General features: G+C 39.2%; 1 protein-coding gene across 2 annotated transcripts; it reads left to right on the top strand.

Annotated features, from left to right (window-relative positions):
• Positions 1-1,247: 1,247 nt before the first annotated feature.
• NMU (neuromedin U) lies at positions 1,248-26,534 on the top strand. 2 transcript variants are annotated; one of them, XM_061584162.1, is made up of 10 exons: positions 1,249-1,728; positions 6,336-6,394; positions 9,353-9,400; positions 9,515-9,574; positions 12,070-12,099; positions 12,469-12,519; positions 14,793-14,867; positions 22,631-22,684; positions 24,540-24,579; positions 25,918-26,534. In XM_061584162.1, exons 1-9 carry the CDS (start codon positions 1,425-1,427, stop codon positions 24,573-24,575), a joined length of 717 nt encoding a protein of 238 aa, XP_061440146.1. In that variant the 5' UTR covers positions 1,249-1,424; the 3' UTR covers positions 24,576-24,579; positions 25,918-26,534. The 2 variants fall into 2 exon arrangements, with proteins under 2 accessions (XP_061440147.1, XP_061440146.1); XM_061584163.1 differs by lacking the exon at positions 9,353-9,400 and having other exon boundaries at positions 1,248-1,728.

The raw sequence follows: 26,534 nt of genomic DNA, 5'->3' as shown, positions 1-26,534 counted from the left end.
TACCCAATATGTGGCAGGGAAACAGGACCACCTCCACTGCCTCTGCCCCATGACAACCATATGAAGAGTGAAACATCAGCAATGGTGGGCCTGTGTGTGCGTGTGCAGATGTTACGTGCAAAGGCTCTTCATGCTAGTAGAAAACCTGCAGATCAAGGTTCCTGATGACACTGAGAATCTGTATGCAGTGGATGTGTTCCTGCTCAGTGTGTGAAAGGGGGGTGCATGGGTAGGACTGGCAGGTGTGGCCTTCCTTCCCTCTCCACATGTTGAATATGTATGGAGGGGGCTCTTCTGAACAAATCACACCCAATGGCACCTCTCCTCCACTGGGATGTTCAGTGCCCTGACCACATATAAGGGTGAAGGAGGGCCCAGTGGATTTGAGTGGGAATGATCATGCTTCTCATGTGTGTGCACTCACTATATGTACATTTAACAAGTGCACAGTCCTCAGATGGGGAGATAATCCTGTGTTCGGGTTGTACCACTTTAGACTGCAAGGGAAGCTCACAAGTTTTTATGCTCCTCAATTTCTTTTGTTAATCTCCGCACATAGAAAACTAGCACATCAGGGGTAAGGCTAGGCTAGAACCCTTCTCCTCTCACACATTTGGTTTTCTGAGCACAGGAAACTTGCAGAGGGGAGCATTCAATCATGTGAGCACTACCAGTATTCCAAAATGGCACATATTTCTGCTGATTGTGAGGCATGGTGTACACATGCAGGAGAATGAGGTGGCAGACTCCTGAGGCAGCACACTGGACCATATCATTTCAGAATGCTAGTATGTGCGTGGGATATCACCTATTTTAACTATCATATATTTCCCTTAAGGGAAAGACTATCTCCCTGCAAGCAGAAAACTAGAACAGAAGAGAGCAGAGTAGTATCACACTATTCTGCCTAATGAGCTAGGGTACCGTCCATAAGACCACCTCAGGATTCTACCACTTCCTTTTGCTGACCTTTTCCCGTCAGCCGGGAAAGATTCATGGGATCAGCTCAGCTCATGTGCTTGCAGCATTCAAGCGCGCGCACCCCTCACTCAGCTTTCTGGGGTACCTCATGAGGAAGCTGCTCTCACGCCTTTCTCAGGATTTCCAACGTGCTTGGTAAGACGCTCTTCACCGGCTACCACGTGCTCCCCGCTTCCAGGTCAGCTCTGGTTAACTACTGCTTGGTAAAAAGCCGCTGTTTGTATTCACCCGCTTCATGGGCAAGCGGTTGAATGCTGTCGCGTGGTTCCCGAGTGTCTGTTTATTCCACTCTGAGTCATCCGCAAAGGGCAAATGTGGACTGGCTGCAGGGGAAGGGCGGGAGACCGAGGGGTATGTGACGCAGTCTCCCTGAGTCAGGTTGTTGCCGCCTTCCTCATGTCCGGGAGATTTAAAAGTCTGAGCGGCCCTGACTGGAGGTTCCAATGCGTGAGCGGAGAGGCTGGAAAAGCGCGCGCCAACTGAGAGAGGGAGGAAAAAAGAAAGGTAGGCAGGAAAAAGCTGGCCACACAACCAGCCAACCCACCCACCCAGAAGGCGCTATGCAAAGAGCAAGTGCTTGCCGACGGCAGCAGCAGCCCCCGCCTCTTCCAGCCTTTTACAAGAATGACAGCAGCGGCAGCAGCAGTAGGACATCCCACCCCACCCCTAGGAAGCTGCAGTCTGGCTCGGGAACCCCTTGGGGTTTGCTCCTCTTCCTTCTCGCCTTTTGGGTGAGCTCGTGCAAAGGTAAGGGTCAGGAGGACCTTCCTCGTGAGCGCAACGCTGCTTCGCTGCCCTCGCCCCCTTCCCTGCAGTAGAACTTCAGGTTCGAACTGTTTCGTTGCCGATTCTCGTTTCACCCTCCCCTACACCAGGTGTCTGCAAGCATTTACAGCATGTTTATTTATTTCATATATTTATATCCCACCTTTCGTCCAAAGGAGCTCAAGGTGGCGTACAAGGTTCTCCTTCCTCTCCATTTGATCCTCACAACAATCCTGTGAGGTGGGTTAGGTTGAGACACTGTCACTGGCTCAGGGTTATCCACCAAGCTTCATGGATTTGAACCTTGATCTCCCAGGACCTAGTCCAGCGCTCTAACCACATATTTCCAGCTAATTTCCTTTGAGTGTCTTTATTTTATTTTATTTCTTTTAAAAAGAACAACTATGTCCATATGACAGTTTTGAATGTTTTCAACTTTATAAATCATGCGCTGTTAGGAAGGCAAACGTTTTCAGTGACTTCTTAGGAGGTAGGGCACTCTGCTCTTTCTTTCTTGACAGACTATTCTGTGCCTGTAATAGACAAGGCGACTGCATGTTAAACGTCAGGCCGTTAGGTAGACATCAACAGGTAAGAGCTATTCTCTAGCAGGGAGATGCCTGCCAGGCAGTTATTAGAGGCACAGAATCTTTGTCAGGGAGAAGAATAGGGGTTATGCTCCAAATAGTAATCCAGTTTGCTCTAGGTCTTACTTTTGTGCCTGATGCAGAATTCTGTGAAACTCAAAAGCTTATGTAATTTTACAGTACCAAATACAACAATTTAATCTATTTTGTATTACTTGTTAGTGTTATATGCTTCTTTACCTTTTACATGCTATTTATTGCATTTTGGCTTATAAAAAAATCCAAGACAGGTTATATGTATTGGTCCCAAAGGCTAGGTCAAATCTGTACTGCCAATTTATAGTAAAAAGGGTGCAGAGCAGTTTTTAAAAATTTTAGTAGTAACCCAGCAGTAGTAAGTCTGCTACTAATAATTGCTCCAACTTTTGTTAGACTATTCCATGGCACACAACTAACAGTCACTTACATTAGATTAGTTAAAATCACATTAAATACAGTGTGTCTCATTTTTCTGTTCAGTGCCTGCTGCTGGCACTGTACTAATGTGAGCTGCTTTTTGGGAGATAAATTTTGTATGAAAATAGGAAAATAAATTTAAAAATAACCTAATTTTTTAAATTCACAATCCAGTCTGTGACTTAGACTCTGTACTGCATTGTTATGGATGGAAACATCCATTCTTTAATCACCCTGTTTGTGTGTATGACTGGATGCTTCTAAAGGGTGATATCCATGACCCAGAATGAACATCTTAATAATATAACTATGCGTTTAATTTCAACTTTGAGGTTCAGAAGGATTTCTGTTCTATTTCAAAGGGTTATGCCTCTAATCTTCAGCACAGCTACTTATTATAGCCCATTGACTTGAATGAGATTTAAGCTGCCTGTGCGTGTCTGTGATAGCACCAGTCAATACAAAAAAAGTAAAATCACATGAAATCACTGCATACAGCATAGATCTTTATTACTTGCTCTGTATTCCCAAAGCCAAGAAATAATCTTGCTTAGAATGTAAAAATCTGAATATATATGGTAAAGAAAAAATAGTAATTTACAGTGTAAATTTTGTAATTGAGTCTAGTTGGCAAGTATAGCTGCTGTGCACAGTATAGTTGTGTGCCAATGAAATGTAAAGGAACATTTTATTTCTGTCCTTCATTTTAGGATTTGATTACACATTGCAACATTGAAAGCAACTAAAAAGTCAGAATGGATAGATGATCGCTTTCAAAATATTAAATATGATTTCCCCCCTGATTATTCTTGAGTGCCAGTGAAGATCCCTTGCCACATGAGTTAGCAGTAGATATATATCTATTATAGCAATAAAATAAGAGTCCCGGCTACTGAAACAATTGTAACAATTTTCATATCTTCTGAAATTTTCACTAAAATACCTCTCCTTGTGGAAGAATGCCTAATTGTCTCCTGCAGGTCTCTATCTGTATTTACATTATCTCGGCAAATGGAGTTTGGAAACATGCATTTGCTGAGACAATGTCTAGTTCCCCTCAGAGTCTTGCATACAGGCTAATTTATTTTTAACCAATCTGTCTAAGTAAGTGTCTTATCCCCCCCCCAGACTATCTTAATATTCCATTTAAAAAAAAAAAAGTAGCAATTTTGGTTGCATTTTTTTTTTTTTTGCTGAACAAATAAACCTTGGTGAACACATAGAATCAAGGTCTCTTATCATGTGGAATGTAAAGTTCTGTTTGTTTTTATTTCTTCTTGTGGCTTGAAATATTTTTATTTAAATAATAAATTTCATACAACTTTTCATAAAATCTCAACAGAGTACAGAGTTGACATTAAAACACAATAAAACCGTATATAAAAACAGTAAAATATCCAATCTGAGGTAAGTTTAAACCAATTATTACCAAAGGCCTGGGTGAAAAGATATGTCTTCAGCAGGCTTATTTGTGTATGATAGCCTTCCAGGGCAGCGAGGAAAGCAATGCCGACTTTAAAAAAATCCTTACCATTTCCATTCATAAGAGTAATAGAGTTTGTGGGTTCAAATATTCCAGTATAAACAAAAACAAAATAGCTGTCTTCTTCAGTCATGTGGCTAATGAGACTTACTATTTTGAAATGGTTTCCAAATCTGATGTCAAAGAAAGTAATGAAAATACATATTATTTAGAGATAGGTTTGTAGTGTCTCTGACCAAAGGAACAGGTCTTAATAATACCTAGATGGAATTCAGAACAGGACACAATAAATACATTGACTTATTTAGAAACAAAAATCTACCTCCAAGTGTATTTTGTTAAAACTTGTAGTTTGAAGCGATAGTATTTTTTCCATTTATAAGGCTGAAAACTGGAGAAAAGCAGTACATTTTTAATGGCATGTTACTATGATGAGAGAGGTTAAAAACCACATATGTGTTTTACATCTAATTCTAGATAATTGGGAGGCAACGTGTAAAGCATACTTAAGTCCCATTAATTTTCATGGAACTGCACATGTCTACTGAAGAAATTTTCCTCCAGAAGCCCCACTGATATGAATGGGACCTATGCAAAAGTTCTAACTTTTATTGTTCTCTTTCATTTCATTGTGCAGTTGAAGTCCGTGGTAGATTGTGTTGGATACCTGCAATTGACTTCAATGGATGTGTTATGTAAATGAACTGCAGATTGCATTGGGGACAATAAAGACACTTTATTATACTAAGGATCATCATTTGTTAGAACTGACAATAGAAGTTTTTGTTGCTGAAACTATCTTACTTGTTATATGGTGCAGTAATCTGGGGTAGCTCTTCTAGAAATGAATTGGATATAATTCAAAATATAGCAAAAGCTCGTTATAATGCAGGGGTCAGGGACTAAAGGGTACACCTGCTTTATAGGCCTTCCTAGTTACAATGAAAACTGCATTGAAAGACGCTTAGAATTTTTGTTTGTTTTTTTAAAAAAGATGTACTTGTATCTGTGTTGGAATTGCTTTTTAATATGTTTTAAAGCTTTTTAAAAAAAGATGTTTTTAAAGATGTTTTGTTTTAATATATTTTAACGTTTGTTTTTATGATACTTTAGAGTATTTTTAGTGCTTTTATTTGCTGCCCTACTCCTACTGGGCTCCTACTGGGAGGAAGGGTGGGATATAGATAGATAGATAGATAGATAGATAGATAGATAGATAGATAGATAGATAGATAGATAGATAGATAGATAGATAGATAGATAGATAGATAGATAGTCCTGAATCTTCAGTTTGGTTTATTAAAATTACATTCCAATTATAAAAGGGCTGCTTGTTCATGGGACTTAACTTTTCATCCTAGACATACGCTTATTGAGCTTAGAGTTCAAATTATGCCCACACGATATCTGACCAGTACATTTTTTAACATGCCAATAAATGACCGTATTCGTATATGTGGAGCAGATCATATCACAGATGTTGTGCAGGGTATCCTGTATTGCCCTTCATAAAACTCTCCTAGGGATAAATACCTTTATTCACCTCAGAAATTTCTAGAAGATCACTCAGATGATTTCAAAAATCGATGGTTCTTGGCTGATATACACAAACTTGTTACCTATAGGGTAGCTTTATATGTATTAACAGCAATAAAGTCATGGTATATTTTTTAACCCCAAACCAGTGTTGACTGTTCCCAAAGGGATTTTTTAATCTAAGTGATTTGGTGAACGTTATAATTTCAAATTTTGACAATTTCCATTTCCAAAAATTTAAATGTTTAACATACTCTTGGATTGTCTTGTTTTTGTGAATTAAATTATAATGGCCTTTGGCTACAATAAAAACCAGACTAACTGACTGATACTGTATGTTCAGCATCTAAAATTTTTTTGTGCTAAGTGTTAAATCATAACATAATTTTCTTGTTTGTGACATTCATTCATTCATTCTCACTCATATGCTCACTCAGAGCTAGATACAGAGAACTTGGTATAATTAATAATATTATGAATAACAATCTTAATGCCTTTAAAGATGGACAATTCCTTCTTGTTTCCAGGTGCACCAGTGGCACCCTATGTTCTACAAGGAGAACAAGATTTGCAGTTATCGAATGAGGTAGAGCACAATATCTCCTGTATTGTTTCAATTTTGTTCTCGTTTATGACATTGGTCGATCATTAATGCCATTGTTTTGTAGGTAGAAAGGGTAGGATTCATAGCTAAGGATTCTAGTAGCACCAGTATTTTTTATTTCATCATGCTTTTTTTTAGAGAATTAATTCTATCTATTTATTTATTTATTGCATTTGTATACCACTCCATAGCTGAAGCTCTGTGGGCTGTTTACAACAATTAAAAACATTAAAAACAAATATACAAATTTAAAAATACATTTTTAAAAAGCAATTTAAAAACACATGCTAAAATGCCTGGGAAAAGAGGAAAGTCTTGACCTGGTGCCAAAAAGATAACAGTGTTGATGGGCATTTGGTCCTGTATTTTATGATTCCATCATGTTTTAATAATTTTATTGTGCATTTGTTATAGTGCTACATTTTTTTCTTATGAGTTGGCAGTTTGTAAATACCCAAATAAAACAAGATAGCAGAAGATGGAATAGTCCATCCTGAGAACCTCAGCTTTGTACATGTGTGTGCATTTCTCACTTATATGTGAGAAATTTTCTCACCCCCAAAATATATTGATAATTTGAAAGTAGGTTAGCAATATTAATGAACCAGTCACAAGCAAAGAAGCAAACATAAAGGAGTTGTTTTCCATATCATAGAATATTACCTTAAACTAGAGTAATATAAGATCAGCTGAAATCTCTCTGAATGCTGTTGCACCTAACGGGAGACAGAACCTACTGTATGTATATTGCACACACTTCTGCAGGGGAATGTGTCTGCTACTCAGCACCAGCATGGTGTTAAGAAAAGTGTCTGGTGCTAGGAGAGGCAGAAACTCCATAGGCACTGCAAATCTAGGTGAGGGATGTCTTCATGGCACCAAGAGTAGTAACTGGTGAGACCAGACTTGCTTAGAAAATAATTGTACCACAGGAGAAGGAACAATTTACTTTCACTTAAGGTGGCAGCCCAGGCCCAGTGGACAAGCTTCTGTTTGACTAACCTCGCTGAATGTAAGCTGCCAGTAGACCAGTGCAGTCACAGTCTGAGTTACTATAACAATCAGCCACAGGAGTAGGGGGCAAACAAGAAAAATGTGAAGCCTGTAACAGCATCAGCTTCCAGGTGGAATTGGAAAAACTTGAAGATGATGATTCCTTAGCACTTTTGTAACAAGTGTGTCAGGAGAGCATGTGCTTACAAGGCTAGACATGTAGCCATGCTGTCAGTCATCAGGAGTGAGGGGGTGAATACTAGCTCACAACTGTTCCAGTAGGAGATAACATTTCATTTGACTACCAGAACAGTCATCAGGAGATTTGGGATGAGGTGTCAGCAGTATGCTGACAATACCCAGCTCTATTTCTCCATAACATCTGAATGGGGAGAGGCTGTGCAAGCCCTGGATCGCTGCCTGGACTCAGTGGTGGTCTGAATGAAACTGAGTCTGAATCCTAGCAAGACGGAGGCGATGTGGGTTGGTGGTTCCCGAGTTCGGATAATTGGTCAGTTGCCTGCTTTGGATGGGGTTGTACTCCCTCTGAAAGAGCAGGTCCATAGTTTGGGGGTACTCCTAGATCCATCTTTGTTGCTAGAGGCCCAGGTGACCTCTGTGGCTAGGAGTGCCTTTTACCAGCTGCGGCTGATAAGACAGGTGCGGCCGTTTCTGGACCAGGATAGGCTGACCACTGTTGTCCACGCACTGGTAACCTCCAGGCTGGATTACTGTAATGCACTCTATGGGCTGCCCGTGAGGTTGGTCTGGAAGCTGCAGCTGGTGCAAAATGCAGCTGTGAGACTGCTCACTGGGGTAGGGTATCGCCAACATGTCACCCCGCTGCTGAAAGAATTGCACTGGCTGCCCATTTGCTACCGGGCCAAGTTCAAGGTTCTAGTTTTGGTGTACAAAGCCCTGTACAGCTTGGGACCAGGATACCTGAAATACCGTCTTACCCCTTATATACCCAGTCGATCACTACGCTCTGCAGGTGAGGGCCTCCTGCAGATACCATCTTATCAGGAGATTCGTTCTGCACAATATAGGAAACAAACCTTTAGTGTGGCAGCACCTACCCTGTGGAATTCCCTCCCCTTAAATATTAGGCAGGAGCCATCTCTGTTATCTTTTCGGTGCCTTTTGAAGGCTTTCCTCTTTCAACAAGCCTTTTAGGTTGAGACCTATCCCAGTCTGTGTCTGTGTTAGAATTGCTTTTAATATGTTTTCTTTAATAATATGTTTTTAACCCATTTTTTTTTAAAAAGATGTTTTTAAAGCTTTTTAAAAAAAATGTTTTTAATGTTGTTTTGTTTTAAGGTATTTTAAGGTCTTTTTATGATGTTTTAAAGTGTTTTTAGCATTTCTGTTTGCCGCCCTGGGCTTCTGCTGGAAGGGTGGGATATAAATCAAATAATAAATAAATAAATAAAAATATAGACAGGTTGCTCATACTATGCTAATCCTATGTAATCTGTACTGGTTACCAGTTTGTTTCCAGGCTCAATTTAAGGTGCTGGTCTTGATGTTTAATGCCTAAAAGGTCATTTGAAAGACTGACTGCACTTATATGAACCTACCTGACTCTTAAGATTTACCTCAGAGGCTCTGTTCTCTGACCTGCCAGAAAAGATCTACCAGAGACAGAGCCTTCTCTGTGGTGGCATTATAGTACAGAGCAACTGGTGTATCCAAAATATCTGCACCTTATGCCAAAATGCTTGAGCCAGCCCTGAGTTGTTTACTGAAGGTACATCACAACCTTGGGTACAAACTGTTCTTCAGGAAGGGGTGTCCAGTTATCTGGTCCTGCTTTCTGAGTGGAAATGGTAACCTCCCTCTCCATCATTTTAACATTACAAATGATGGGACCTCACTTAAATTCTTTTCTTTTCTTTATTTTGATTAAATCTCGTGCTGTGTTTGCTCTCTTTCCAATGTTTACAGATAGATGATGTGTGCTCTGCTTACCTGGCCACAGATATTCCGCTTCAGGTCAGCCTAGTTTAAAAAGAATAATTAAAATATACTAAATTTGTCAAGGCGGGTGCTATCATTTCAGTAATCACATGCCTCAGATTCTGTGTTTTCTTTTGTTTTTGCCTTTAGTCATCCAATGCATTGGAAAAACTTTGCTATATGATTCTGGAACTTCTACATAAAGCTCAGGTAAATCCCTTTAACATATTTCTGAAACATAGTTGCCAGTAAATTTTGTGCAGTGTAGTGCATTATAATTGTGCAGTTCAGAATATAATAAACACTGATACAATTCTCACCTGTGTGACTCACTGACAGCAAGTGCTGCAGAGCCATCCACAGACAACAAAGTTTAGTTAAGCAGTAGCAAAATGACTGCTCAAAGCCTGAGAAGTGGTACAGATGAAAAGCTAACTGGCACTGTTGCTCTAGAAAGTCTTATGGGACAGAATATGTGCCAGTTAGCAGATCTGAGACAATGATTTCTAAACCATATGCTTTGCAGTTGGAAACTGCATGTTTAAATCAATAATCCCTCTGTTGTGTAAAGCAGATGGGGCACTTTCCTTCATATGGCTGAGAGAGTAATCTTCTGTCTTCACTCTGTTCCAGCATTTTGTGAGATGTTGGTGCCATTGATGAGGAATTTAAAATCCAGAGTATTTACATGTTTAAAAAACTGAGTTTCTAGCCCTCATGAGCTAGAAAAGGAAGCCATAAAGATAAGCTACAGTATGTTGACAATGCCGAATAATGTCTTGGAAGCCATATATTTCTAGTCTTTGGTGCCCTACATAGCTTTTTCTTCTCCATAATTTATTTGTTTACAGGAAGCAGCATGCAAAATAAGCAAAAATTCAGTTTTGCTGATTTGTGCATAATTTATACAAGCTGGAGAGCTCTGCTTTGTTTGGTACAGATTTTGGGTGACATTGACATGAGATGATGATGGAATACTCACAGACTTGAGTACAAGCCAGCAATTACTAGGACCAGATCTTTCTGTCCCAAAATGTATTCTACATTGGTTCTTGAAATACCTTCATGATATTTCCACTTCACACTGTACTTATTATATAGTGATAGACCTTTCTGATAAAGTATGCCATCCTAACTATCACATGCTCCCTGAAACTGAAACCAATAAGGAAAGTATAAAATGCACAGAAATATTGGCAACATATTAGGAAGAGCGGGATTCTGCAACCTTTTTGGACCAGAGGGCACATTTTGAACTTTGAGAGACTGCCGAGGGCTCCAGCCACAACATGGCTGCCTGCCATGGGGACATAACACAAAATAGCTACCATTGGGGTGTGGCATAACACAAAATGGCTGCCATGGGTGGCATAGAATGACCCAAAATAAAGAGAGTATAGTCATTACTTTTTCACTCACACAGCCAACCTCATGTTTACCATGGGAAGTCAGCTATGTCCTGCTGGTCCAGATTGTGAGATACAGATGTTAAAGGCACAATAACCCTGTTTTGTCCAATGCCAATCCTAAACCAAAGCCTAGTCTGCCATCCTATTCCCACTTACCTGGCAGTAAGCCCCATTAAGCACAAAGAGACTTAATTCTGAAGTAGATATGTATACCATTGTACTGTAAGATAACTGTACAGTGAATTCTTGGAGTGCCTGGACATCAGTTCCTGCACAGCAGCAGACATGCCTGAACCTCTTTGTAAAGTTTTCACATTTTGCATTTGCCATTTAGGGAGGAGGTTCTTTAACATCCTCCCACAGAACTCTCAGAATTCAAAATGTGTCCACTAGTCCAAAAAGGTTGGTGACCTCCATTCTAGAGAGTACCTGATCTCAGATGAACCCATGACAAAAAAAGATGCATCCTGGTTGCTAGGAAGGACAAACTACAGAGATTCCAAGGACTACTAGAAAATAAGATGGAAGCAGGAAAAGTGCGCTAAAAGGAAGGGGAAAACAGTAGCTCTCCAGGGTCCCAGGGATTCCTATTGCCTGGTGTCTAAACAACTCTGTTATGAATCACAGCTCTGACTTCACTCACTGGCTAAAAATATTGAGAGGCAGGAGCAGCCAGGCTGACTCATTTCATAGAAATGGCTTAGAAGGGTACCTGCACATTTTGCCTCGTAACTTTCTTTCTGAGAAAGAAAGATTCTTGGGCCCTGCCTGGGGGCACCAATAAAGGCCATCATGGGCACCATGGCATCCACAAGCATCAGGCTGGCGACCCCCAAGGTATTGTGTTTCAGTAATGCATTCTTAACTGTGACTTAATAGTCCAGAATTCTTTTGCAAAACGCATTATCTATTGCCATTGTCTAGCTCTGCAAAGGAATTACCACATTCAAGCTAGAGTCAAACTTCTGAACCAATTGTAGTAAACAAGAGGATACTGTTGGAAAATAATCTTTATATAATGTAGTTATTGTGGAGATGAACTGAATATAAAATAATCAAAATCTTCAATAGTAAATATATATTAATGGTGCAATCCTATGCATGATAATTCAGATGTAAATCCCATCAAATTTAATGGAGGTGATTAATCTCCAGTAAGTGTGCATAGGATTGCAGCTGCAATCAATAAAACAATTCCAAAGTTATAAAAAAAAACAAATACTGTACCCTGAATTTTCATCCCCACCCCATCCCATGACCAATCCTTTGTTAAAAATCTGCGAATTATTTCCACAGGGGTTAGATGAAAAGGACAACACCAAAAGAGTAAGTTTTTTAAAAATCTGCCTTTTGTTGTGTGTCAGCAAAATCATAACACATTAATCTGTCTCAAAGTAAAATTCCTTTTCCAACAAGCCTTTTAAGTTGAGACCTATCCCAGTCTGCATCTGTGTTAGAATTGCTTTTAATATGTCTTTTAATATATTTAACCTTTTTTTAAAATATGTTTTTAAAGTTTTGTTGATGTTTTTAACGTTGTTTTGTTTTAATTGTATTTTAAGGTCTTTTTATGATGTTTTAAAGTGTTTTTGTTTCTGTTTGCCGCCCTGGGCTCCTGCTGGAAGGAAGGGAGGGTATAAATAAAATAATAAATAAATAAAATAAATAAAATTCACTTTTAATTTCTTTGAACAGTTCTTATTTCATTATTCTAAGACCCATGACACAGGCAACTCAGACATTCTGGTAAGTTGAACTGCCCCTTCCCCTTTGAGTAAACACATGCTTGTATTTAAAAGTAACATATTATCATTATTATTTGGGTTTCAGTTAATTCCTCCTGATAGAGTTCCTAAACTGTGGATGTATTTAAACCAAGAACTAATCTTGCTTGTAGTCTAACTACAACATATAAAGCCTAAATCTGAATGCCAGAGGTTAGTAAAACTTGTCAGTTAAAAAATTAGGAACGCAATGGGTGGTGTATGGCATAAGCAGATAAAGATAATCACCGATAATCATAATCTGAATATTTTAAAGTTAAAACTGAGGGTGGATAGCCATATAATACAAATTAGTGTTATTCTGCTAAATACAATAAAGTTATACTGGTTCCTTTATTAATTAAGCTACAAATGCTGGTAGTGTAAATTCTGTAATAAGATTTTCTTGAGAAAGAATAGTTTATGCTAATTTCTGTTTTGGATTTCATAATAAACAAATAAATACAAATCAAATATCTTATATGCAAACCTAAAGGGATAACACATTTTAAATCAGGTCTTACTTTTAAAATGTACCAAAACACCATTATTAGTTATATATATTTGTCATATGTCATATCTGTAAGTTCCTATTTGTTGACTTACTCTTAATTTCATAATATTCAGTCTTCCATATTTGTTGCCACTGTTGTCTGATCCTTTTTATAGGCAATAATAATCTTTATTCTAAAGTCCAGCATAGTATTAGAATGTTATAAAAATATAAAGAAATGTGCTAAAGTTATTAATTGCAATCAAGCTGCTGTAAATTTGCAATTACTTTGGAATTTACACCTTGAAAGCTTGAGTTAAAAATTCAGTGTTGAATTCCCACAGAGGCTGTACATTCTGTAATGTCCATCTTATCACATCCTCTGTCATGCTTATGTATTACTGGAAATTCAAGGAAATGCAAAAAAAAACCCAAACCATTAAACAAGCTGAGATTTTGATTTCTTATAATATTTGAGTAAATAATTCCATGTGAATGTTTTAATAAAAGTAATTATATAAGAACTACGCCTAGCTTGTTATAAGACTAGAGAACAATGAGATTTATTTTATCCTTTGCTTTGAACCCCACAGGCACAATGTAGGCATTTAATATATTTTTGTATAATGTTTAAGTGCATTATGCACTTTTGTTCCATGAAATGTTTCACACTTTTAAAAAATAAGAATATAAATGAAATATTAATGAGAAACATTATGTATAGTGCAATTCAATTATGTCTTGACCAATAACAGACAGTAGTGCTTGCATATTGCAGCACTTGCAGAGTGACTTACTGTGACTTGGAACAGAGGTTTGTGGGCAACAGAGATTTATGCTTAAGGCAACATGGGGGAGGGAAACAATAGGGTAGAATGCAAGCAGGCAAAGGCTTAGGATGCTGTCTTATACATACTTACCTGGGAGTGCCATTTAACTCAATGGGCCTTACCTCTGAGTAGATATGTACAGAGCCACGGAAATCTACCTTGGCTGTGTGCCTCCTAAGTACCTTGACATATTGAAGGATTAAGGCTTTAGTTTCCAAGAAAGCATTTTGGCCTCACTGTGTAGCTTCAGCTTCAGTTTTCCTCCTGCAGAGTGTACCAGGTATCATGGAGATTGTTTGGACGGGCATATAGAACATGGGATTTTGAATAGGATCAAGGGAACACTGCTCTGATTGGTGAGACAAGTTTGTCTTTGTGGCTGAGAGATGCCTGGATACCAAAAACTATGTTGTTAGTTGTTCCTCGGTTTGCATATTTCTCCTGTCTGGATATCTTGGGCACAATCCTGAGATTGTCCTTTTAGCAAGAATCTAGAGAACTTTGTCTTATGTCTGTGGTGGTAGATGGGAGATGACCCATGACAACAAGCACTCAGCTAGTGCATCCTCTTGCAGACAGTTTTGCATACCCTGGGCTCCTTCCGGGAAGAAGGGCGGGATATAAATTTAATAAATAAATAATAATAATAATAAATACCCATGTCAAACTTGTAAATAAACACAGGCACGATACTCTTTGACACTGATTTCATCATGGAAGAGACTTAACTGTGCATTTATGAAGGAAAGTGCAACATCAGAAATAGCTCTGAGAATGTCTAAAAATATTGTCTCATCAAATGTCTTCCATCCTTTGCTTTGCATGCTCTATTTATGAGTCAGTACTGCAATAAAGGATTTTTGTTTGATTGTTTATACATCCTGAAGCCAGGATTTCATTATTATTCATGTGTCTATATTCATGTCCTCTCAGTCGTCTGTCCTGCATCCTTTGCAACAACTTGTTCCCCAACTGCATGAGAGGAGACTGAAGAGATACAAAGTGGACGTATGTAACTATTTAACTATGCATGCTAGTGTTCCCTTCAGAAACCCTATAAAACACCCTAATTCTTTCTAAGACATTCTGTTTATTCCTAATCGTTATACTGTCTTTTAAGATTCATTTATACATTCGTCATACTTTCTTAAAGTATGGTATTATTCTTCATGGTTTTTCTTATTCAGAAGAGTTATGTGGACATTTTTAAAAGTTACACAACCTGGAAAATCTGGTAATTCACTATTTCTATGTAAATAATTGCAATATATTTCCTTCTGAATAGCTAGATTTGGCATTGAGCTACCCTGGCTGAAATTAAGTATTTTAATAATGCTGTCCAAAGGCCTAGTCCTATCAGTGACTATATCAGGACAGCTTCTTATAGGATCAAGCTTAAGATCCTGGCATCAACACTGCACAGTATACAACTAGTACTCCTCAGCCTATACTGTGACCTGACTCCTTAGCCTATGCTGTAACAGCATTTACCCATGCTAGTATTGTATGAGAGGCAGGTGCTAGCAGCAGTGAACCAACAGTGATCAGAATAAGGACCAACCTTCTTCTTCTTCCTGAAACTGTGATTTGTGGAAAATCAACACTCTATCCACCATATCCACCTGTAAGTGATACAGGGGCTGATCCTAAGCCACCCATTAATAACCATACTTCTAAAAACCCTCATGTAAAATCAACCTAACCACAGGTTAAAGCAGAGGAAGAAGGAAGGAGAAGTGAACCCACCCTAGTTTCTTTCCGAAGCACATATACCTTTTGGTGGTAACCACCTCAGGCCTGATCTGTGATTATGTAGCCCAGCTTGGAATGTACTCACAAGGTGTCAATGCCCAATTTCCAGATATGGGGTGGGGATGGCAGGCACAACAGTTTCAACCATTCACCAAGCTTGATCCCAGGAAACTCTTCAAGAGCCAGGTGGTCTCCTAAGGTATAACAGTATAAAAACACCAAGTAGAATAATGCCATATTCTATCTATTTTAAGGTGCCACTCATTAGATTAAACTTCAGATGTATTTTCTATTAATAGTTGTTCCCTTCTTTCACTACTTTCAAAGCTCAAATTCTGTTAGGTGTATCCCATGAGGTATTGAAAGACTAATTTAAAGATGAACTATCAAACGCCTCGTTACTTGGTCTTAAAGGGCGGGGAAATCAGAACAAATAATTTTGTATGTGATCTACTAATAAATATTTCAGAACTTCTGTGACCATGTTAGAAAGGAAAAAGGTATTAACAATACATACTTAACACTATCTTGAGCTTATAAAAAAAATGGAAGTAGTTAACTAATAGGAGAATAGGAAAGTAAACCACTTAGCAGAAAAGCTAAAACTGTAAAGAGAACAGTGTGTCCAAATGACTCAATAGAAATAAAATGGAATCAAGGCAGAGTACTACCATGTGTTAACAATTTAATATAAAACAATCTGCAGTGCCTTTTTAGGAAACAGCAAGAGATTCAAGATGTATTTGAAATTCTTTTATTAATTCAAAGCATGAGCTACTTTATATGGAATAATCTGCAACACTAAAAAATGTCCTGCTTAAGTCCTATATCATCTTTGCATTCTGTGAGTTGAATTCAATATTTGTGGAAGAGTCTTTGCTCTAACAGAGGCTTCAGCTGTCTCCCACAGTGACTTCCATGCTTTTCTGAAGAGGTCCCTAGCCCTCCAGAGTAGATTGGGGGGTGGGGGAATACAGAGAGCTGCAGGAGGAAAAAGAGCTGGAAAAATTATCTCCACTCCTTTTCACTTAGAAGATCAAAAGCCTTTCCACAAATGCAAGGGCACCATTATTTGAATTTCACAAATTCAAGGGCACAATTATTTGAATATTTGAATTTCACGTTTTCAGTAGTACACGTTTGCAGTTGGGTACTGCTTTGTTGCACTTCTTTACTTTTGGGAATCTTGTGGTTGATACCACAGAGTGCTGATGCAGGTGGATGTGCACCCCTGTACTGTGCTATATACCTAATTTCTTGGGCTTGGACATACCATTAGCAAATATAATTTGCTACATTTCTATATTTTGGTGTTCATGTCTTCATTGTATTTTTTTCTGTAATTGCAGCTCTAAATTTTGGATAAATTGTAACTTAAGTAGCCAGCAATTGGCAATCCTACTTTTGCCCTAAATATTAATAGGTTTATTTTTTACTGTGTTTTCTCCCTGTATACCTGTTTTTGTAGAATTATTTTCCTCCTTATTGACCTAGAAAAAGCTAACTGTTGGGTGTATATTTCTTTAAATAACTCATTTATTTATACTTTTATTTATGTATTTATTTATACCAAGACACAGTAATACAAAAAAGGAGACTTGTCATTAATAACATAAGAACAGCCTGCTGGATCAGGCCAGTGGCCCATCTAGTCCAGCATCCTGTTCTCACAGTGGCCAACCATATGCCCATGGGAAGCCCACAAGCAGGACCTGAGTGCAAGAACACTTTCCCCTCCTGCAGCTTTCAGCAACTGGTTTTGAGAAGCATACTGCCTCTGACTATGCTAGCAGAGCACAGCCATCATGGCTAGTAGCCATTGATAGCCTTAATCTTCCATGAATTTGTCTAATTTGTCATTGTTTCTCATTCCAATGTTACATTTTCTACATTTCCCCACAAATTTATGTATTTGTTGAGATCTTTCTCTGATTCTAATACAATTGATAGTTCATTTATTCTCCTATTTTTATATTTCTTTCTAAACAGCCACCAAAGCTAGGTTGAATTTCCCCCCCTGCAACTAGCCATAATACAAATCCTAGTGGCACATAATGGGGTACGATAATATACCATAACTTTGGATGGGGTTGTACTCCCTCTGAAAGAGCAGGTCCGTAGTCTGGGGGTGCTCCTAGATCCATCTTTGTTGCTAGAGGCCCAGGTGACCTCTGTGGCTAGGAGTGCCTTTTACCTTCAGCAGGTAAGACAGCTGCAGCTGTTTCTGGACTGGGATAGCCTGACTACTGTTGTCCATGCACTGGTAACCTCCAGGCTGGATTGCTGTAATGCACTCTATGTGGGGCTGCCCTTGAGGTTGGTCCGGAAGCTACAGCTGGTGCAAAATGCAGCGGCGAGATTGCTTACTGGGGCAGGGTATCACCTACATGTCACCCCGCTGCTGAAAGAATTGCACTGGCTGCCCATTTGCTACCAGGCCAAGTTCAAGGTTCTAGTTTTGGTGTACAAAGCCCTATACAGCTTGGGACCAGGATACCTGAAAGACCATCTTATCCCTTATATACCCAGTTGATCACTGCACTCTGCAGGTGAGGGCCTCCTGCAGATACCATCTTATCAGGAGGTCCATTCTGCACAACATAGGAGACAGACCTTTAGTGTGGTGGCACCTACCCTGTGGAACTCCCTACCCTTAAATATTAGGATTGTTTTGTTTTAATGTATTTATGTTTTAAAGTGTTTTTAGTGCTTTTGTTTGCCACCCTGGGCTCCTGCTGGGAGGAAGGGCAGGATAGAAATCAAATAATAAATAAATAATAAGTGTAAAGGTTTCTTATTTTATTTATAACAAATTTAATTATAAGTTAAATACCATTATTTGTTTATTGCCCATCCCTCTGCTGTACTTTTATTTGAGGTTACAAAGCTGGTTTAGAACTAAGACATTTTTGTCTGCATTTTAAATAATATATTAAGGTAGGCAAAACCTTTTAAACGGATCTCTTATTTTGGATATGCAACTTAAGGGTCCTTGGAAACTATAGAACATCTAGAGTTCAACTAAAAATGACAATATCCAAAATTATCACTTTAACTATATTATAAATGCTAGACATATTCTAACAGAGTTAAGTGGACTTAAATATATTGAAATCTGTGGCCCTAAGTTATGTAACTGCATTCAGTTGTGGCTACTGTGTTTATAGGTGTGTGTGTGTGTATTAAGAGTGGGTATGATGTGGCTTATAAGAATTATGATATTTATGCCTGCTAAGCAATTATGGCTTTGTTTTATTTGTATGTTGTAAACCCTTTTAAAAGCAAAGGGTGTTATCCGGCTAAGGAGACCCAGTGAAATCCATTAACATTTCAAGATATGCAGAGCCCTTGTCATTCAGGAAAACACTGTTTAGCTATCTGGTGCAGAATAAAGCTGCATTAACGTTTTGAGTTACGTAAGGGAAAAAACATATACGAAAGCTTACAGAGGGAAAAGCCACTTCAAAAGACAGCTTGGACCATGGTTTCAATTTGGCTTGTTTCAAATAAACTATAGCCATTTGAACAACACAAGCTGTGGTTAAGCAGAAATGAAAACTAAAGCTTCCCAACACCTTTTCTTAAATTCTATCAAACCCGCATGTGCTCTTTCCTAATAGTAACTTCCTCCTACTTCCTGTTTGGTGCCACTGGTGCTTGGGAGAAGCACTTATCTAGAAGTGTCTTAATTAACCATTTATGACACTTCTAGATGGGTGTTTCTCCAAGTGCCAACAGTTTGTTCCTCAGTCACATATTTATTCCTACTGTTCTTCCTAGCAGCTCAGAAGATTGTACATAGTGTTCATTTTAGTCACACAACCAGCCTTCTGAAGGGCTAAGCTGAGAGACAGTGATTTGCCCAAAGTTCTCATGGCTGAGAACTACTCCACAGTTACTCTCCATTATTGATTTATATTTAATGCAGATCAGTAATGTTATTAAACTATTGTCAATATGTTATTGCAAACAAGAATTAAGACATATTAATGTTTTAGCATTCATAAAATGTTCAAAATGCTTGACAAACATTATCTCTGAAATCCTTACTACACCTGAACAAGATAGGTCAGTATTTTTATTAAGATGATTTTTTCTTGGAGACTTATGGAATCCAATTGATTCCTGAATGCTCTGAAGGATTTTCAAACTGCCATGGTCAGCACTCTTGTTAAGGCACTGGTTTCACTGAGGAACAATGAGATGGAAAGGGCTGTTGTCAGAATTGCTCTTACTTGCCCCCCTCCAATGTTGCGGGGCTTGTAGGGCCCCCTGTTGTTTTGGGGAGTTGCAGGCAATGAAGTAACATGGACAATGGCTAGAGCACAGGTGATTTAAATCCTGGGATGAATTTTACCAAACACAGCTACGAGCATACCTTTGTGCATACCTTGTGGTGGTGGTGGTGGTGCTTCTTTACCACCACTGCATCCTCAAGTAGCTATCTGGCAGAGCTTTTTTGTGTAGTAAAGGGACTTGTGGAATTTGCCCAGGGTGGGGAGTTTATGGTACCATCAGAAGCCTGCTGAGGGTAAATTTGCTTGAATTTGTTTGAAATTCAACACCAAAGTTGGGAGGTATCCTAGGGATGTGCCAAGAATACTGCTTGGATTGGTTTTCAGTTGCTTTGGCCTGATGACACAGACAATTTGCTTGAAGGGGCTTGGGGTACCACATGCCTTCTTGACACACTGATTGGCTGCTGAAGGGGATTGGCCATGTGGGTCCAGAGTTAATGCTTCATTGTAGGAAGGGGAGGTGTAGAGCTTGAAAAAGTTACTTTTTTAAAACTACAACTCACATCAGCCCAGCCAGCATGTCCACTGGATTGGGCTGATGGAAGTTGTAGTTCAAAAAAGTAACTTTTCCAAGCTCTGAGGTGTCATCAGCCTTGATGGCCCTGGTGGTGTGCCTCCTCCTTAAGAGGATGTCACTGGACACAGAAATGCTGGATAATTATTTCTGTCACTAGCTTTCCTTATTTAGACAAGGTGCTTGAGAAGGTGATGGTGGGGCAACTTTAGGTGTACTTGATTGAAACAGATTATCTAAACCCATTTCAATCTGGCTTCAGGCCTGGTTATGGGACCAAAACTGCCTTGGACCTTTGTCAGGAGAGACAGGAGGAGTGCAAAACTGTGGATTCTTAAAAAGCTACACTTGTTGACTTGTTTTCTGGGCTCAGTTAATTCAAGGTGCTCATGCTGACATTTAAAGCCCTGGACAATCTGGGGCCCAAAGATCTGAGAGAATGCCGTTTCCCATATCAACCTCATATGATCAGCAGGTGAGGCTCTCCTGGTGGTCCCTGCTCTGACTGAGTTGCACAGTGTGGGAGACTTGGTGGTGTCTGCATGCCAGTGGCATACTCTCTGCTTAGGTGTGCCTTGCCTTTGAAAAATGGAAATGGACTGCCTTCAAGTAGATTCTGACTTATAGCGACCCTATGAATAGAGTTTCCATGGTAAGCGGTATTCAGAAGTAATTTACCATTGCCTTCCTCTGAGGCTGAGAGGCAGTGACTGGCCCAAGGTCACCCAGTGGGTTTCATGGCTGTGTGGGGATTCAAACCCTGGTCTCCCAGGTCATAGTCCAACACTCTAACCACTACACCACACTGGCTCTTGCCTTTTAAAGTGTATTTATTGCAGTAACTGCTGAAGGCACACCTTTTTTGGCATGCTTTCAGAGGTGGAGAGCTGTATTTGAATGTACATTTTATAAACACCAACTTCACTTGGATACCTATTTGGACATTTGGTTGACATGTGTTGATGTGTATGTGTAAACCAAGATGGATGTAGTGATGCTTACTGCATTGTAATGTGAGCTGACAGTTGTTGTTTTTCTAGTGTTTTTTCCTTTTTTGATTTTCTTTTTTTTGCCATTTCCTTTTTTCTTTAATAAAGTTGCATTAAAAACAATTTAAAAACTGGTGTAGAGTGTGACAAAGTCAGCTTTAAGTATGATGCTGCTACTTTATTAGGTATGTAGGTATTTTATGTGAATTGGTTTTAATTATTGTATTATGTGTTATGTCTTCTATTTTATTTTGTTGTATGCCACACTGTGGTTCTTATGGTGAAGGATGGTATAAAAATACTTTAATAAAGAAATCATTGCCATATTGTATAGACAGGGGCCTAAGGTTGAGGGTCCAACATGTTAAATGCCTCACTAACGTGGCATGCACCCACTGAGGCCTTCCTTCAGCACCCGCAGTATCTCCTCCCCCTACTGAAATTAGGCTTGAAAGCAGCATTCTACTGTAGCTAGTAAAGTGAGAGTGTGTGTGTGTGCGTGCGTGCACGCACGCCCACAACAGTTTCTTCGGTTTGCAAATGTGCCCCCAGGCCCAAAAATATTAGTGATCCTTGTTAAAAGTACAGATATAATGGAACCCAGCATCACACTTCTATTCCACAGATCAGCATTGGGAAGAGGTAGCAGAGAAATTAGGGGGAGGTTCTTAACTCCCCCCCCAATTGCTGCATTTTCCCTGTACAACCCCCACACACACTCCTACTCATCTCTCCAAGGTTCCAGGTTTTTTTTAATGCCCAGAACTGTTCATGGATAAAAAGGTGCTTGTTGAGTCAAGCCACAACATGAGAGGAAGGATGAAGTACCTTTTCCCAGTGCTGCTTTACAGCAAAAAGGGAAGAAAGAGCAGCCCATCAGAATTTCACCGCAATAGTCTCTCACATACATTGAGTTGTATCCAATGTTAGTCATAGAATATATCCATTGAAATCAGTGGACGTGACTACCTTTAGTCTACAGTGTTAGTGGCAGTACTCTGAATATGACTAACATTAGCTACAGCCCATTGTTGTTCCCATTATAAGATCTGATTCCACAGATTGGTACAATACATAGATGTTAGTAAGTGCGCAGTCCTGTGGAAGTAAAAGAAGAATCTACTGTTCCCAAAATGTCATGCTGTTTATAACCACTTTGCAATATATATTTTTGTCATGTTGCTACTCAAGTACGTGTTTTGAAATCTCTCTTTTCAGGAAGAACTTCGAATACCTGGAGGGATTCAAAGTAGGGGGTACTTTATCTTCAGGGTATGTAGCTTTTGTTTCAAATTCATTGGTATATTACAGACAAATTACAATGTTTATCAAGAGTTGGAAGAATTCCCCCCCACTAAGTTCTACTATCCTAACTATGTCTGCTCAGAAGTCCTGTTGAATTCTTTGGGGCTTACTTGCAGCCTGAGGCTTCAATCTTGTACCCTCTTAGCTGGGAGTAACCCATGTAAGTCAATGAGGCTTTCTTCTGAGTAGACATGTACAGGAACCTATACATTATTTCTTTAAGGTATTTACAACCTTATAGCCAAAAAGTCTTTTGTAAGGGACTTACAAATCACAATCTAAAATACATAACACAAGAAAAAAAGGAATGGGAGGGGAAAGGAAGCTCAAGCACAATTTCTTCAAGTTCCAATGCAGTGATACAGTTTTGTCTATAAAGATTTTGGCTGTCTGGAAGAACAGCAACTTCTTGCCTATGTCAGTAGCAGTTCTTGCTGTCTTGCCCTTAACAAACAGCAGTCCCTCCTCAGAAATACTCCCCCCCCAAATCAGATCCAAGAGCAGAGCAGGAAACAATGTCCAGGTCAGGAGGAAAGGGCAGCTCCTACTACACAGTTCTTTTCCGACAGCTGCTTAGGTGGCTGTTGATGTATCCACACAGGAGGGGGCTTGATGGAGTTAGCTTCCTCCCTTGCTGATGGATATAGCACTTTTTTGCTAAGGCACCCAAGGCACTTTACAATTCTCTCATTCACTCATTAGCAGATAAAAATAAAACACAAAAAGCCACCTTCCCCAGCACTACTACTACTTCTCTCAGGGAAGATGGTATCCATTGTCGGGGGGGGGGGCAGGGAGTCAGTCTGACTGGCACAGGCCTTAATGGAGTCTTTGCCTGCTTGTCTCAATCTCTTCCTTCTTACAGAACAGAATGGGGCCTGTTGACCCGAGAGAGTGGGGAGGGGCAGGGACAGGCCCTGATGATATCCTTGCCTGCCTTGCTCCCTCATAGATGTACCACTGGCAGGATAGTAGGTGATGCTACCATATATATTAACTTTATGGCCCTACTTTGAATTTATAAAGCAACTAAATAGATTTAGGGTGCTTTTACTTTCTCATATTCAGCTGCAGCTCAGTTCAAAACTGTCATCTAAGCCTCTCCTTAGAGTGTGTTACTTCATTTCCTTCATTGACATATCTGGTTGTGGGAAAATGGAACCCAAAATAATAGCTTATTTACAAAATATACAAATAAACAGAACATACAGGCAGTGGAACAGGAGGAGAGGGCTTGAGGAAATAAAACACTGCAATGGAAGTGTTATTTAGAGATGGGGGGGTACTTAATTATTGTCCTTCTAGCACAAGGGTGGGAAATCTTTTTCACCCCAAGGGCTGCATTCCCTCCTGGGCAGCCTACAAGGGGGCCACATACCAGCGGTGGGTGTGTCAAAAGTGGATGTGGCTGGACACACACCATTCTCCATTCAGGCAAACAAGTGATATTACCACAGTTCAAGGACACATTCCAGCCAGGTTAAACCAATAGAGGAGAGTGCAGAGCAGGACCAATGAATGGTGTGGCCTGGGTTGTGTGTGTTATCTGAACAGCGTCTTGAGGGCCAGACAGAGAATCTGAAGGCTATAAGACAGACAGGTCGTAGTTAAGATTTGTACTCGGTTCTTTTCAACAGCTAATGTTGAAAGTTACAGATCTGACCTTCAGTAGATTCCTTACGTAACTGAACAAAGCATTTTCGAACCCACTTCAAGTCTGCTTACATTTATAAATTACCTTAAGTAGGGTACCCTGTTAACCTTTTTTTTAGAATCATTCAAAAGATACTCAGTATTTATCTGACATTATTTCTTTTTCCAGCCACGCAATGGAAGGAGATCTGCTACATTTCGTTAAAATGGTATATACCTTTTTCATTCAAAATAAATGCCCAAAGCCTGTTTCATCATTACTCAATAAGCCAAAATCTACATTTTAAAAAACAAGCTTATAGAGCTGTAGTGCGAGGAAAATTTATAAATGACAGTTATAGTATTCTGTTGGATGGGAGTGTCAATAAGCAAGTGGATAATGAGTATTCAGTCAATATCTAGACCAAATGTGTAAGAAATTTTGCCGTAAGACCAAAAAAAAAAAAAAACCTTAGCAAAACTTAAACCCAAACTATCCCCACCTTACTCACTCTTTTGAGAAGTTGGTAGTTTAGGATGGAACAATTCGCTGATCTAAAATCATTGCACTGAATGGGTCATGAGCAATCAACAGTAGAATGCTGGCCAAGCAGGGTAAGTTCTGTGTGTTGGAAATTGTCGATTATGAAAGAAGCATTGTTGTGTCATCAAAAATGGGATATATAGCATGGGCTAAGATGTAGAACTGGTTAAGTTAAATGACCTTACACATCTCATATGGTCATGTCAGGGCTCAACTTCTCCCACATCACATTATGTTAGTAATACTCTCTGCATTACTGCTATGATGACTTAGATTCATGCTACCAAAATTTGAATGTAATAGTGACTTGCACCTTTAGAACAGAACAGAATATCCAATAGAACATGGTTCAAAATGCACAGGGCTGTTGGTTTTCACAAGTTTATCAGCCTTCAACTACAATTTCTTTGACATTGGTAGTATAGTGTGGAAGGTATGTTCCGTCTGTCTCCACTTGATTTCAGAGCTAGAGCCTCCATGCTCTACCCACAGACAGAACCAGATAACTGGAGGGAGAGAAGTGAGGCACCTGGCCAAAATTCTCCTGGCAGTTCTAGGCAAGATACAGTAGGGGCCCGCTTTTCAGTGGCCCACTTTTCGGCATTCTGCTAATACGGCAGTTTTCAATTAGAGTAAGGCTCTAAGGTGATTTTTGGGCGTCGGGCACCTTTTTATTGACAGAGTTCTGCTTTTTGGCGGGTTTTGCTTTTTGGTGGGGGTCTGGAACATAACCTGCCGTATGAGTGGGGCCCTACTGTATTGCTATTGGGTGGGGTGTACATGTGATGGCAAGAAGTCTCAGAAGTCATTTCAGAAGCAGGTTGCAGGGTCCTCCTGTGATATGGCACTAGAACTAATGAAAGATTTCAGGAATATATGTTATTACTTAATATGGCCTCTGAATATATATCCTTTGCAAGGCTTCTAACAAATTTTAAAGTCACGTTATTAAAAAGTGGACAGTTGAAATAACGTTGTATAACCTGTTACATATTATATAATTGAAGATGTTTCTCTTTTTCAGGGTTCTTCGTGTTTAGACCTAGAACCGTCACAGGATTGCAGATAACATGAGCATCCTATCCTTCATGTGTATTTTTTTTCCTGATATTTCATCCACAATGTAATTTATTATAATTAAAAGTGCAGTGCAACCTTATGCATGCTGACTCACGAGTAAGTCTCATTAAATTTAATGGCGCTAACTTCCAAATAAGTCAGCATAGGATTGCAGCCTAAGGTGCAATTGTTTCTTTCTTGAAGCATTTTTAATAATTCCTCATGTTATGGTCTTCACAATTCTTCGTAATAAAACTGTAAACAAAGCACTGTTGGTGTTAGATTGTTGCATGCAAAAGACCTTGACCACAGCAGTAATGCCACATATAGAATTTTGTTTTCTTTTGTTGTAAATAAAGGCACTCCACAGAGAGTTGTTTTTAATGAGAATATTTTAATGAGAATTTTTCAGTTTTTAATGTTACTTTTCGTGGTTTGGGTCTTACGATTTGCAATTATGGTTTAAGTGTTTTCGTAATATAAAACTAGCATACTAATAACGAACATAGAATCAAATGGGCCCTCCTTGTATGTGGTGATATTTCAGCTGTTGGAGCAATAGAGCAATGGAACTGTAGTCAA

This window comes from Rhineura floridana, chromosome 9 (assembly GCF_030035675.1).
Source record: "Rhineura floridana isolate rRhiFlo1 chromosome 9, rRhiFlo1.hap2, whole genome shotgun sequence".
NCBI lineage: Eukaryota > Metazoa > Chordata > Lepidosauria > Squamata > Rhineuridae > Rhineura > Rhineura floridana.
This window is presented reverse-complemented; position numbering and strand designations above follow the sequence as displayed.

Bases quoted from the DNA above. Each gene is read 5' to 3' on its own strand.
- NMU (XM_061584162.1), top strand. From the start codon at position 1,425: ATGCGTGAGCGGAGAGGCTGGAAAAGCGCGCGCCAACTGAGAGAGGGA. The intron at 12,520-14,792 runs GTAAGTTGAACT...ATGTCCTCTCAG, and splicing joins CAGGCAACTCAGACATTCTG to TCGTCTGTCCTGCATCCTTT. The intron at 14,868-22,630 runs GTATGTAACTAT...CTCTCTTTTCAG, and splicing joins TGAAGAGATACAAAGTGGAC to GAAGAACTTCGAATACCTGG.